General features: G+C 40.3%; 1 protein-coding gene across 17 annotated transcripts in view; it reads right to left on the reverse strand.

Moving 5' to 3' along the window:
• Positions 1-15,822, reverse strand: part of NAV3 (neuron navigator 3) — an 849,425-nt gene that overhangs the window by 68,889 nt on the left and 764,714 nt on the right. For 15 of the 17 annotated variants that reach the window (XM_021093080.1, XM_021093078.1, XM_021093079.1 and 12 more), the window contains 5 exons: positions 15,491-15,532; positions 13,948-14,108; positions 9,978-10,166; positions 6,572-6,624; positions 1,640-1,663 (listed from right to left, as the gene is read on the reverse strand). In XM_021093080.1, coding sequence (XP_020948739.1) covers positions 1,640-1,663; positions 6,572-6,624; positions 9,978-10,166; positions 13,948-14,108; positions 15,491-15,532 — 469 coding nt within the window. The remainder of the gene's footprint in view (positions 1-1,639; positions 1,664-6,571; positions 6,625-9,977; positions 10,167-13,947; positions 14,109-15,490; positions 15,533-15,822) is intronic. The other 2 variants (XM_021093075.1, XM_021093076.1) reach the window with 1 other exon arrangement.

The raw sequence follows: 15,822 nt of genomic DNA on the forward strand, positions 1-15,822 counted from the left end.
AATGCATGATTAGCTCTTTCTACCCCTACTGTATCAGCACCAGTTCCTGAAAATTAAAGAAATGGGATCCTGGCTACACAGTAACAGATGCTATTTATAAGGGTAAGTGCCCATGTTCAGAACTGAACTCAAATCTGCAAATTAAAGGATGCTTATCTGTTCCATTTGCCATCCCTGCTTGACTCAAGAGTCAGTTCACTTCCTCCACTGCATCTTCTACCTCTAAAACTTTGAGTAAAACCTTTTCTTTTCAACAATTATATATATATATGTATATACATATACATACATGTGTATATATGTTTATATGTACATATACACACACACACACATATACACATACATAATTTCCAGGTCTTTTTAGCAAAAAGTACCCCATTTTATTTTTTTATCCTTTTTTAGGGTATGTTTACTTTTATTTAGTAGAATGTGTCAGCTTCTCAGAAGCTGTAAAAAATCCAGCAGTCACTGAAAACTGGCTCTACTTCAACATTTAGTGATTCCATATTTGAGAATAATTTTATTGGCTGGAGTTTTAATGATTAACATGCAGAGAGGCCTTCCAAAATCTTTATTATAATGTCCTTTATTCACTGAGTTACTAACAGCTTTGAGCAGAAATGCTTTATCGATTATCCATAGCCTAGAAAAAAGGAGAGGAAATCAGTAATGTTGCACAAGTAGCTTGCTAAACCAATGGCATAAATATGCTAAAATGATTTCCTTTTTAAGACTATACTTGAATAAAAGTGGACCTGAAAAAGAGTATACACACTATTTAAAATTTAAAACACTTTCTATACTTTAATCGGCATGTCTCATGTTGCCATGAAATATAAACAATGACCATAAAGATAAAAATTTTCACTTCGATATTTTTAAAACACTGCACAAATTTTACTTTAAAAGGTGGTAATATTTGAAGTTCTGCTGAACTCAAAGAGATGAGTTCCTTTGCAGATGCTGTTGCCAATACACACACGTTCTTTGCTCAGTGTAAAACCAAAGAGTCTTTAGCACACTTGAACAAAGGCCTAATTAAAATCCTCCCACTCTCCTTGGCCAGGCCAGCTCTTACATAAAGGGGGAAAAAAGAATGTTCCCTATAGGTAGCAATCTGATTTGTATACAACTGCAATGAATTGTGTCTATGTGAAATGTATGACGTTAGAATAACATACCATATTAGACATCAATGATTAGAAGCAGCAAAGTCCTGGCACCAAAGAATAGATGGACTGAGATGCTAGCAGTTCGTGTTGTGGAGTTCTAGTGCCTAAAATTCACTATCTGCCTTAATCGTATGCACTCAGTCCCACAGGCAGTGGGTGAAGAGACTGTAATAGGTCACGTAGTCATTCACTCATCAAAGATTTCTAAGTGCTCACTACTAGAGAAAACTGATTAGATGTTAAGACGCCAATATAGAATGTGAGAAGAGAGTCTGCCTTTAAAAGCTTGGTGTTATTATCTTTTAAGAGGAAATACCCAAGACAGTTGATCAGCTAGCTGGGTAATTTCCATCAGCAGAGCTGGAGAGCTATGTTGTTGTATCACAGAGCCCTCTAGTGGCAGAAACGTTCATTTCATCATCAATGTAAGGAAAAATAGGCACGTAAAAATGCTACAAAGTTTTTACCTCTGAATGAGCCTTTTCTTCAGCCTGTAAAAGGAAAAAGGAAAAAGAATTTAACTGCACATAACCAGTGTCAATTCATTCCACAAGTATAAAAGAATAACATACCTATATTATGTATTTAAAATGTTATTTTAGTCTAACATAAGAATATAATAAAATATATGATACTGGAATGGGAAAACTATAGGACTGAAGACTGGATATTTCTTTGTATATAAACCATATGGTATTTTAAATATATAGGTCATTTGATTTATGGGTATAAAATAAACTTAAAAACAAAGGATAGAATTAAAAGACGGTGTTACCCTAAACTCATGACCATAAAACCAAAACTGTTATAAAATTATACTCTAAAAAATAATATAGTGGAATTTTTTTTCATACAGGTTTTAGGAAATGTTCTCCATGAAATTATAGAGATGTTTAGTGAAGACCTAGAGGTCAGAATTGTATCCTGATGTAGATAAACGCCAGACCAAACTAAAGACAAATACTGACCTGCACTGACAAACACAGAAAATCAGCTTATTAGTTTCTATTTTATTTACTTTTCTTGATAATTACTAAACAGGTTTACTGGGCTGCAAGTCAGCAAAACATTAAAACACCCAGTAGTAAAGTGGTGATGAGAGTGGCTGACACACATCGCAAGGCAGATTATGCAAATGATGACGGTAGGACCTCCTGGGGTGTTTTGGCTTGAGTTGTAGAAAACCTCTGGCTTTGCTTTTCCTCTTTGCACTGGGCTGCAAAATGCCAGAAAATGAGTTATGTGCTCCATTATATTTGGGAAGCTCCCCCATCCTTGAGAAAGCTGGAGAATGCATTATATTGCTGAATATTACAAGTCTGCCCATTGCCTTGAGCAGGTCTACTGCTGAAAACAGTCTCTCATCTCTTTGCGCTCCTTTGGGACACGCCTTGATGAATTTCTGTAGAAGTACCTCAACTATTTTTTATCATCCCTTTTTCTCCAGAAAATATGAAATAAAAAAAGGTAAAATAACACTCAGGATACTTTTTCATGTATAAGCATCTCTTTTATTTTATTTTTTTAATTTGTGGCTGCAGTCATGGCACTTAGCACATGGCACATGGCACATGGGCCAGGGACTGAATTTGAGCCACAGATGCAGCAATGCTGGACCCTCTAACCTACCGTACTGGTCGGGGACTGAAACTCGGCAGCGACCCAAGCTGCTGCAGTTGGATTCTTAACCCACTGTGCCAGGGCAGGAATTCCCCATAAGCATCTCTTTTAAATTGAGATTTGTCTTTCCTATATTTTCTCTATCTTAAATATATGTATAGTTAGTCATATAGCAGTTAAATAGAGTGGTTACCTAGTAGAATCATAATAGCCTTTATGAGAAAACTGTGTTTTAAAACTAAATGCTGACATAAAGCTGTAATGTTTTAGGTCTCAACTTTTTAAAGCGAAGATTTAATATTTTTAAATTACAATAATTTCAAGGTTTCATATCAAGTTTGATTTTTTTGAATTAAGCACAGAAAGAGAATTTTACGATAAAAATGTCACAGTCAAAAGAATGTTGGAAGTTCCCATTGTGGCTCAGTGGGTTAAGATCCCAAATAGTATCCATGAGGATGTGGGTTCGATCCCAGGCCTTGCTTAGTGGGTTAAGGATTCGGCATTGCCATGAGCTGTGGTGTAGGTCACAGATGTGGCTCTGATCCTTCATTGCTATGGCGGTGGTGTAGACTGGCAGCTACAGCTCTGATTCGAACCCTAGCCTGGGAACTTCCATATGCCACAGGTGAGACCATTAAAAAAAAAAAAAAAATCTGTAAGGCAATTCACTCAGCATTATTATAACAAGGTACTTTTCAAATTTTTACCAAATTACTATTGGTAGAGACTTTGAAAGTTCTACATGAAGAAAGAATTCTTTCACTTGGATTTATTATATTGGTAATTTGACAAATAAATGTTCTTGCAACAAGTCGTCTTTGTTAGTTTAATATTTTTAACCAAAACATATTATTCCAAAAGTTACATAAATGGTGTGAGATGAAACATCATTGTTATATCTAAGAGCAGTACTTTGCCTAATAATAGAAAATCATGTCTAATATTCCTCTAGCAAAAGAACCGTTTTTCCTAAACACTCTGTTTTATGAAGGAGTGCCAGGCACCACCATGTTAACTGCAAAATGCGTAACTTCACCGGGGGCAGCTCACAGAGACGGTGACAGAAACGTGCTCCCACGCAGCTCACACTTTTCTGGTAACTTATGGTAAATGACCCCGATCTTCTGCAGTTACTGCAGAAACCTCTGGCGACAGACGGAATAGGTCTGGCTGCTCTTTGCCAGCCTTCTGTTACAGGGACAGCCCAAGGAAATTCAGCGCCTTGCCTGATGTCACACAGTAATTACGGATGGAGTCAGGCAAGAACTTAAGTCAACGGAATCTTTATCCAGGGTCCTCACGGAGGCACGAAGAAAAAGGAGGAATTGATGTTTCACTTCGTGGTTTGAAAAGCACTTTCACAGACACCTTTTCACTGCCAATCAAATCTCAGTGCGTGATGATGAGGAAGCAGATACAGAACGACTCCCCATCGTCTGTGATTTTTCTCTTTATTATGCCTCCAAATATGCTTTTATTTGAACTGTCCTACTACAGGGTGTCAGTTCAAGTACATCATTTTCATCAGTTCCAACACAACTCCTTGAATTTCTCAATTTCCTAGTATCGCCTTCTTGTGTGTTTGGATGACCCAATCCATTCTTCTCACACTTAGTAACCTCAGGGTCTGTTTCACCATATAAATGGTGGCCTATCCACATGTGCACATGGTCTCTTTGTTTCCATCTCTGCTCTCATTTCATAGCGTACCCTTAATATTGCTCATCTTCACTTTTAAATTTATCCTTATACTAGAAATCCTACAAATCCATAATTTTCAGAATGTACCTCCTTTGTTCCCTATAAATCTGCAATATTCAATATAGTAGCCGTGAGGTCCATGTCTATTTAAATTTCAATTAATTCAAATTAAAAATTTATTTATTTATGTTTGTCTTTTTGCCATTTCTTGGGCCGCTCCTGCAGCATATGGAGGTTCCCAGGCTAGGGGTTGAATCGGAGCTGTAGCCGCCGGCCTACACCACAGCCACAGCAACGCAGGATCTGAGCCACATCTGCGACCTACACCACAGCTCACGGCAATGTTGGATCTTTAGCCCACTGAGCGAGGCCAGGGATTGAACCCACAACCTCATGGTTCCTAGTCGGATTTGTTAACCACTGGGCCACGACGGGAATTCCACAGTTAAAAATTCAGTTCCTCTGCCATACCCTAGAAACGTCAATACTCAATACCGTGTGTGGCTCGTGGTTACTGTATCACACAGCACAGCTATATTTTATTACCACAGAAAAAGGCCTATTGGACTCGGGTATACGAAGGAGTCTCCTGTTTTTCCTCAGTCTATTATCCTTTTCTTCTAGAGGTTTTCTCAGGTTTCATGAAGGTAGTTTCTTATCCAAATACTGGTTTTGTATATATTTAAAACGATTATAACGATACTGCATCTGTGGGATTTTTGGTTTTTGTTTTGCTTTTTCAGGGCTGCACCCACAGCATATGGAGGTTCCCAGGCTAGGGGCTGAACTGGAGCTGCAGCCACCGGCCTCCACCACAGCCACAGCGATGAGGCATCCGAACCAGGTCTGCCACCTACCCCACAGCTCATGGCAACGCTGGATCCTTAACCCACTGAGCGAGGCCAGGGATTGAACCCGCATCCTCATGGATATCAGGCGGGTTCTTAACCCACTGAGCCACAGTGGGAACCGCATTCTTCACTGTTTTACAGGGATTTCAGCTGCGAGAGTTTAAACCAGAATACATCTCCCTGCAGCAGTGGCCTTGGCCCCGGAGGAAGAACACTACCTCCTAACATACCTATTCTTTCTTTGTGTTTCTCCAGCACATTTTCCATTTCTCACATCTTTCTCCATTTGCCTAAAACAGTAGATTTATTTAAACACTACCAGTGATTTCATTATTCACAGAATGTGCTGGCAATTTTAATCATTAAAAGGAGAAATGACAGGCAAAATATTGCCTCTGACAATGATGGTCTGATCATGAGTAACTATAAAGCTATAAATATAAAGAGAGGGGCTTAACATTTTAACTTAATGAAAATGAGTGAAAAACTGAGTGTTGCCCTTAATGTTGAATGACTTCGTGACAGCTGTGTCTTTGAACTCTTCATGAACCTTTCAGTACCGGATTACGGATTATTCATAGCGCTTAAGCCCCAGCGAAATTCATAAACTAAAATTTACCTGACTCTAACCAAGGAGGAGGGCACGCACGCTCTTATAAAACATAACTTCCCAGGGGTATTTTTGTTTTGTTTTGTTTTTTGAAAAACATGAAATTATAATCAGTGAGCAGAACACTCATCTCGGTAAAAAGAAAATATAATTTCAATATTATGAAAATAAGCTGATACACTACAAGATTTGAAAATCACCCTCTTTTGGCAGTATCTTTCAGAAGATACAATTTAAAAAATCTTTAAGCCTTTTAGGCCTTTACCCTTGGGTACTGTCTTCTCAAAAAATGAACTTAAATTTTTAAAAGATAGAACAGCATAGAGAACCAAATGAAGCAAAATGGTCCCTAGCATAGCGTAACCGTGGAACTCAGCACGTGGTCTCAGGGATTACGCCCCACCAGGTTTTACGAGATTCAGGTTTCCATCCACGCAGTGATCAGAACGAGAACATAAAAGTCCACTGGAAGCACGTACACACGGACCGCTGGAGGGCTGGAGGCGCACCAGACACCCGGTCGGGACACGCAGCGGCTTAGAGTAAGCCCTCATGTGCCACTTTGGTGTACAGGTCAACCCGTTTAACCGTTGGTGTACTTGGCCAGTACTTACCGTAGAGTAAAGAGAAGAAGTGCTGGAGACCAGGGATAAGGAAGAGCCGTGAACTGATGAAAGTAAAACAGAACAAGAGGTGAAATAACGAAGTCTGCTCCGAACCACCCGGCCTGAAGAGGTGGTTACGGAAGCGGAGCTGGGTAACCACCTAAGGAGATAAAATAACAGCGAGGCGCAGAGTCTGAGGGGTCTGTCGTCCTTTTCAGAGATCCCAGGGCTGAGACGTGGAAAGGTCCCACACCATGCTAGAGAGAAGAAGTGGTAAGTACAAACCCTTCCAGCAGGCTTTGCTAGAGGAAGCTCTCACATCATAAGTAATCAGAAAATCATGGACATCTGAAGTTGCCATAAAGTTTAAACTTTTTAAAAACTTTATGTGTTCGTATACCGTCAGAGAAACAAGCTCTTTCAACACTATCAGTGATGAGCTGATCATACCCATTTAACGGAAGAAGCCCAGTTTCTTCTGAAATTTTAGTAACAGGAAAGAACTTCTGATTTCAAGGTGGTATCTCACCGAAATTAAGAATGGAAACTACATACTGTCTTTTATGTAGGAGTATCAAAATGCCATCTTGAACATTTATCAGACTCTTTTGTATTTCTGCATGTCCCACATATTACACCCCAAAGGTGGATAAAATGGTGCTTAACGCTATTTGCAGAAAAGCCTTCTTTCCATTCTGGAATAATAGAAAGTCATGTCCGCTTCTTCATCCGTTAAATAAAAATGACTTGAGTGTACACAATGTGACAGGCCCTTGTTAGACCCTGGGAGTATAAAATTAAATGTCACAATTCTAGGAGTTCAAAAAGAAGTAGAAAGATAACGTAACTAAAAAGTGAGTCACAACAGGGTCATATAAACACTACGGAAAGCAATGTACCAGGACTACAAAAGCACCTGCTGAGTGCTGGAATCTGGTCTGGAGAGGACTGGGAAAGCTGTGTAGGCCTGAGGCAGTGCGACCAAAGAGAGGGGCGGATGTGAGAAACATCAGGAAGAACCTCTTTAAAACTGATGTGGGTCAGGAAGCAACCTCAATGTCCACTCAGCGCGGGCCGGGTAAAGAAGATATGGCACAAATACACAGGGAATATGCCTCAGCTGTAAAAAGAATGAAACAATGCCACTTGCATCAACATGGATGGACCTAGAGATTGTTACGCTAAGTGAAGTAAGCCAGATAAAGACAGATACCATTATGATATCACTTTTATGTGGACTCTAATAAACATGACACAGAAACAAACTCAGATTTCAAAATCAAACTTATGGTTACCAGAGGGGAAACGGGGGAGGGAAGCCTGCATTAAGAGGAAGGCAGTAACATAGACATCCTATTGTATAAAATGCATAATTACTAAGAACCTCCTATAGAACAGGGAAGTCTACTCAATAGTTTGCCATAACCTACACGGGAAAATCGTGGATATATGTACATGTCCAACCGATTCACTTGGCTATACATCTGAAACTAATACAACTATACCCCAATAAAGTTATAAAAAACCCGATGTGAGTCAAAGAGGAATAAAGAATGACTCCCAGGGTCCTAGCTTGAGCCGATCACTCTGTGAGATGTAGAAAATGTTAGTTATCTTTTAAAAAAGGGACTCCTTTCAGTTTCTTCCAACGCTGGTATGAACTTGGCGTGTGAGCACGGGGACCAGGAGGAACATGGACGAGGAATCAAACATCTCAGCCTCAGTCTTTCGATGATACTTACTACCTAAGGTCTATGACCTTAACGTTCGTGGCTCAGTCACCTCATCTTTCACTGCGAGCATGAGGTGGGATATCAGTAAAGTTCCCTCCATCGCTTTGCCCAATAATTCCTGGATTCTAGACCCTAACAGCTCAGGAGTTAATGCACAGACATCAAAAACCCATCTTGCCCCCTGGAGCTGGCTTTCAACAGTTCAGTGTTTTAATCCTCATACATGCAAGGCCAGAATTTCCCAGCACATAAATAGCATTCTCTCTGCAAATGAGGCACCCTAGAAGGCCATTTGTGTGCTTAGCACGTCATTTTTCCAGTATATTAAGAGGCCTGTCTGTGAAGAGAGTAATAGAACCATTTCAGAAAAGCAAGGACATTACCCATGAGCTTAGTTTTAGGTCATCTCCATCTGCAGGCATCAGCAGACTCTCAGAGCAAAATTCTCTACCTGTTACGGTGAGTTCATTGGTTTGGTGACTGTCCCAAAAGGCAGTGGCAAATCTGGTCCAGCAAGTTAAACGGACCATGGCAACCTCAAGACCAGGAGTCAGTTTTCAGAACTGCTCAAACTTTACTCAGAAGACACCTTAAATAAGAAGGTGGGAAGGGGAAAGAGAAAGACACAGAAGGATCCTTTCCTCTGACTTCAGCCTTTGAAATTACAGATACAGAAATCAGGGTTAACGAGCTTATGGAACCTGCTCAAGTTCATACCACAACGAAATGGATGATCAGAGGTTTAAACCCTGATATGCTTCAAGATTTGAAGCTATTCTTTTATCTAAACTTACGAAGGACTAGAATAGTATGGCTGATCACACGCTTGATTTTATACTAATTGATTTGAATGTCTTTTTTTTTCTTCTATCCTTGGCTGGTATGCTTTATAACATGTATGCCACAATTTTCCCTCGTGGGTACCTAAGAATAATTCATTAAATCAGACGAGAAAATATCTCTCAAATATTATCAAATTTGACATCTGAGGTTATACAGTTTAGAAAATTATATATATTTGAAAATCAATTAAGCCTCGTGAGCTTTTCAGATGTATTTTATCATAAAGTATTCACGTAGAATTTTACAACTACAAAGGTATTTATTAGGTCAGGTGAAATTTTATTGTAATGGGCAAGGAAATGTAACTTACGAAAGCAAAAAGTAGATGCAATATGAACTCTACGACGATACAGTAAAAACTAACACCAAAGGGAGTTTCTGAGAATAAAAGTCAGCAGCACGTGGTCACTTCCTAAGAGAATTTTTTCTGGCTTATGCTGCTTTTACGATTTTTGAACGAGGTGTCAAACAAAACAGTCGCTCTGAGAGCTGGCACACCAGGGCAAATGGTCTCTAAATGTTTACAGATTTCTGTACGAGAACACCAGATTTATTCTGCACTGTTCTATAGCCCAGTATTATTCTAAACAATTGGTGGCATATTTCCGAATGCATAAAGAAATGCAAGGTGACACAGCCTAAAAAGCCTTCAAGCTCCAGGGCTCCCCAAATGAGAATTCTATTTGTTTCTTTACTCCCAGGGGAAGGCTCGTGGCATGAGTGATGTGACGGCTTGCGTGTCTTCGTCAACGAAAGCAGCTTCCTCTTTTTTCTTATTATTGCTATTGTCTCCCCAATACAATTTTTTTTCTTCTGTACAGCATTCCCCCCATGCCTACCTTCTTCCATGCTGTCTCTGAAGGAGCCCGAATGACTGATGGCCCGCGGCCTTTCCTCCAGAGATGTGGCACTGCCACAAAGCTGGGCGTCATCGTAGAGGTCAAAGGACGAGTCTTGGGCTGGGATGCTGTTTGAGCGCATCATGCTGGGCCCGGGGAGGTTAAACTGAGACAGGTTGGTTGGACTCACTGAAAAACAAAGCACACAGCCCATGACTCCGGGGCTTGGACGTCCGCATCTGAAATTTTCCACAGCAGTTTCAGGCGAATCCCTTTCTTTTTCGAGCACTTTCATGGCAAGCAGTAGGTCAATTTCTAGAACAATACCACTGAGTCCCCTCTGATTGTTTTTGCTAGAGGTCCCCTGGTATTTCCCGCTGGCCACTATGAAGGAAAGATTGCACATTGCACATTAATTTTTTAGAGAAAAATACATCATTGTAATGGGAAAAGAAAAATAAAAAGGAACATAAAATACAAGCAATCTAGGAGTTCCTGTCGTGCCTTAGCAGAAACGAATCTGACTAGTATCCATGGGAACACAGGTTCGATCCCTGGCCTCTCTGAGTGTGTGAAGGAAGTGGCGTTGCCGTCAGCTGTGGTGTAGGTCGCAGACACGGGTCTGATTCAGTGTTGCTGTGGCTGTGGTGTAGACGGGCAGCTGTACTTCAGAACTGTGAGAAATACATTTCTATTCTTTTGAGGACACCTAACCTAGGGTACTCTCTTAGAGCCACCAAAGAACTAAGACATGGTCCTTGTGTCAAAAAATCCTACGTTAATTAAGTTTGTAGTCTGTAACCTTTTTGTGGGTCACAGAGTAAGCAATGGATGCAGATAATCCATTTACAGGGGATATTTAAAAAATATAGGCCTCCACTAAGTCCTTGATTTCGCTAAAATATGTATGAAAGAACAAGCTACAGAGACGACTCTCACTGAGTGGTGTGTGCCTAGGCGTACTCTCAGAGAGAGAACTAAAATTGAAGAATATAGTGGAAGAACTAAAACGGCATCCAGATAAAAGAAGTAAACAAGAAAGAACTTCCAAAGCAGTACCTGAAGTCTGTATTGAAACACAAATTCATTTACCTAGTGCCTATTACCAAATAGCTCTAGCGACACTCAACTTCTTACGCCAACTGATTATAATCAATTTAAAGAAAGATGTGGTTGACTAAATGTGTGATTACATTGGAAAAGAACATTGTTTTAAAATCTGGAATAAAAGCAAGGTTGAAAATTAAACATATTTATCATCAATGCTTTTATTTAAGAAAAGCAAGTTGTTCAACTATATGCGGGAGCAGGTAGGAACCTCTTAGGGTAAGAAGAGAACTGCTGAGTATTTTCAAAACCTTGGGGAATTTATGTCTTTGGCTTAGAATTAGTTCAGTATCATTTCAAAATATGGTATTTTCTTCGACACAGCACTCCCCTTCTCAATGTAGTTACTGGGTCTCAGAACAATGTAAAATCAGAGGCGTGTGGACAGTCTGGGATAAGGAGCGTATCTTCTACTTGCCAGGCACTATGCTGGATATTTTACAGGTGTTAATGAATCAATATACAGAAGAGCTCCGTGATAGTGCCAGCTACGAAACGGAGTAAAAGAAGAGCAAGGAAAGGGACACAAGACTAAGAACTGAATCTATGTGTGCATCTGCGGCATTTAATAATGAACACAGCAGGGGATGTGCAAAGTCTGCAACCCACTGAAGGGAGGGAAGAGCGAATGGAAGGAAGAAAAGGAAGGAGAAAAGAAAGGAGCGGAAGGAAGAGTTCGCGGTCTTGCAGGCACACTCCTTCAGCCAAGCAAGTCAGTGCTGAGGACAGCCAGCAGACGCCCTGCAGGACGTTCTAGGTTTGAAGATCTATGGTTAAGGTGTCTGGATTGGAGCAAATCATACGATTCTAGGTCCACAGTACGAACTGACTTTTTGCTAAATGAAATATTCAATACCTATGCCAGTGCCTCTTTTTAATATGTGTACTTAGAGATGAGAAGGACATTTTGTTCACTGTTTGGCTTTGAATAATTCTTACTAAAATGGTTGCAGAGATATCCAGGTGAAATGTCCTATAATTTCAGAACATAACGGCTCATCCCAAGTGAAAGATTAATGAGGATTAGGGTAGATTTTAAAGGGAAGAGTTGGCATTTTTAAGCCCTTCAGATAGCTTCTCCATTGCAAGTCTATGCATAGTATTTAAAAATGTTCAATTCAGTTAAAACCTACGACAGGTCTGCTTTTTTGGTTTTGTGGTTGAATGGAAAGATAAATATGGTAAGGTCCCTGATTTTAAGGGTGGCCTCTAGGGATGGTGACTGGAAGGCACAGAAGTTAATGATGCAAAACAGACCAAGAAAAGTTGTATAAGACAAAAGTATGATGGGCGAAGAGAAATGTCTTAATAGGACACAAAGTCTCATCACTATGTAGGCTGAGCAACAAAAAGCTGGTGATTGAGATGTGTTCATTAGTGATTATGAAACGGTGCGCAAACTAATTTTTTTTCATTGTCAAAAGATCTCTTCTGTAGAGGAGGAATAGTTAACAATAGAGGAGAAATAGCTTTGACTGTCCCCACAGGACAGCAAGTTGACAAGTACAAATTATGAAAGAATTTGGACGATCTGTTGGCCTCTCATTATTAAAAAAAAAAAAATTCAAGTAAAAAAAAATGAGACTACTTTACATTTGACTTTATAGAAAGAATTATTATTTTTATTTTTTTGTCTTTTTAGGGCTACACCCACGGCATATGGAAGTCCCTAGGCTAGGGGTTGAATCATAGTTGCAGCTGCTGGCCTACACCACAGCCACAGCAACACCCAATTCGAGCCAAGTCTGCAACCTACACCACAGCTCAGAGCAATGCTGGGTCTTTAACAAGCTGAGCGAGGTCAGGGATGGAACTCATATCCACACAGATACTGGTAGGTACATTACTGCTGAGCTGCAACAGGAGCTCCAAGAAATCTATTTTTTAAAAGCACTGTGCTTTAATTATTTCGTTACTTTTCCCTGTTTTCTATGAACTATGTACAAATGCTTTTATATTTCATACAAATTATGCTAAGCATAAAGTAATTCAATGACAGATGGTCAGTTTTTTTCATTGCATTTATGCAAAAATATCCATAGGGTATTATTATCTTAAAAGGAATTCTTATATGCATTTTAAGGAGAGTATTAACTTTAAAGTGATTTAAAAAAGTGATCATGGAGTCATGGACTCACATATTTTTCTTTTTCCTAATTATTTCTATTTTTCTTCCAAAGATAAGTAATGTACTTATAAGAATTTTAAAAATTTAAACAGATGGAGTTCCCGTCGTGGCACAGTGGTTAACGAATCCGACTAGGCACCATGAGGTTGCGGGTTCGGTCCCTGCCCTTGCTCAGTGGGTTAAAGATCCGGCGTTGCTGTGAGCTGTGGTGTAGGTTGAAGATGTGGCTTGGATCCCGCGTTGCTGTGGCTGTGGTGTAGGCCGGTGGCTACAGCTCCAATTCGACCCCTAGCCTGGGAATCTCCATATGCTGCGGAAGCGGCCCAAGAAATGGCAAAAAAGACAAAAAAAAAAAAATTTAAACAGAAAATAAGGAGGTGTTGTCATGGTTTTGAGAGGACAGTGAGAAAGTCAGGTATCCTGGCATCAATTACTGCCTTTATCCCTTGTGAGTGGGAAGACTTTTTTTCTTTTTTTAAAGTCAAATAATCTCTCTGTGCCTCTGGATCCTAGACTATAAAATACCAACTGGATCACCTGGGTCAGCTTATTGCCATGAGCAATACACTGGATAAAGTTTGGAAATTATTTTGTGGATAGGAAGCAATCACACAAGATCCTGTTATGGAGTCTTTCTCTCCTCTTTAAATGGCCAGTTCTTAGGAGAGATGCCAGGACTCCTGCAAGAGGAGGGGGTGAAAGGAACAGAGGAAACTGATATTTTGAATATTTTACCCAAGTTGGAAAAGTGGTATTTTCCTGCTGCGGAAGACGACATGGCCGAGGGGGAGACCAGGGGCGACTGGCTGCCCGTGTCCTGCAGTCCGCCCGTGGAATGGGAGCGCAGCCACTCCTTGCCCTCTTCCTGGTTGGCCTGCCGAGACGACGGGGGGTATCTGCAAAACAGCACAGCTAAGACATCTCAGCACACCTGCAGGGCAAGGCGCCACCGCACAAGCACGCAACTGAGAGGCGCTCACGGCTCAGACTGAACAACACTCTCCGACTGACTCTAATCACGATGGCTCAGTTCTTCCAGAGGACGTGACACCATCTGACTCTCACAGCAAAGAAAGGCAAGGATTTTGCAAAGAAAATTAGGCTCTGTGAGATACGTAGTTGCAAATCATAAGCAACAAGCAGAGGGTCAGGTTAATTGAAAAGGGGCTCAAAAGCACAGTGTTGAGGGGGTGTGAGGAGGGTGAAAACACAGACTACACACGGCGGGTGGTCGTAAGCCAGAAGCCAAGGGAATCGGAGTGATGGCCACAGAAGACATGGGAGATAGAATATAAATGGACAGATCTGTTTTAAAACAAAGCAAAAACATCTACTGGGTTCAAATGCCCCTGGACGCCATGTCTGGATTTTTTTTTTAAATGGGAGAAGTACGGGCTTCCGCTATTGGAAAATAAACTTCTGGAATAAAAATCTTATGATGAAATAACTGCAAGCTGTCTGCTACTGCTCAGGAACGGGAGAGGAGGCTAAGAGAGAAAGACCTGTTGGGCCGGTATCCACTTGCACTGCACTGAATACAGTCTTAGTACCAGAGAACAGTCAACGTATCAGGTTCATATTGTGTTACGAGTCGTAGTAGTTCAATCTCTATCTTCTCATCAGATAAAAGTGTACGGTAAAGGATGGCCATGCATTAAATGTTCATTTTATTTTTTATGATGAGCTGGATAGTTATGTTGTCATTATTACGTGACACTAGGCTAATTCATGTCCAAATTGATCTGATAGATACCAGCACTCCTCAAAAGGAGAGAGTAAAACTCTTGAGCGTTTACCAAAAGGATTCTTTAAAAGTTGATACCTCAGTTATAGTCTTTGTCCTGTGCTGATGAAAATATATTTTCTTTGATTCCAATTAGAACATCCTTCGATCTTTGAACACTCACTGGCCGGATCCATAGACTCTATGGGTTGAGGTTTTGTAACCATATGCCTCCCAGATGCAAACATTGGGGGAATTAATGTATTTTTTTTAATTTTCAGAAGTGAGTTCTGAATTCTACTAAAAGTTGCTGCCCCCCAAATAATGGCTTTTACATTAGATTTAATTTTCTGAGTTTTAGCCTGTATCACAGTCTCTGCCTGGGGGCTATCTCAGCAGCTCCTCAGGTTAGAGAAAACATCAGGGTTAAAATTGTTTGCATCCTCAATGCCAGGTGCTTCTTCACAAACAAAGAAAGGAAGAGGTAAGGAGACAGCACACAAAGTTTACATAACAACAAAGAAAGGCAGCAATTGTGCTGAGAGAAATATATACCTTAGTCCCTTTTTGGGTAGTGTATTTCTGTCAAGCTGCATGCTGTTAAAACAAAGAAAACCCCTAAGGACATAATGTAAACAAAACTTCGAAATTACACATCCAACAAAAATGGTTCTCTGTTTGAATTACACAAAATAAGTTTTTCTGGTAACACATATTTAATGCTTAACTCATCGGAAAAGGCCAAGCAAAGGTGACCAGATGTCCACGGTTGTAATACAGTCAATGACAACGTAGTGACAGGACTACGAGAAGATAGATTAAATTAGACCTTGACCTAATTCTCCTTTAAATTCTGTTGACCTAGTGCCAGGGCAGTTTTTCTGTCT

This window comes from Sus scrofa, chromosome 5 (assembly GCF_000003025.6).
Source record: "Sus scrofa isolate TJ Tabasco breed Duroc chromosome 5, Sscrofa11.1, whole genome shotgun sequence".
In the NCBI taxonomy this organism is placed as follows: Eukaryota; Metazoa; Chordata; class Mammalia; order Artiodactyla; family Suidae; genus Sus; species Sus scrofa.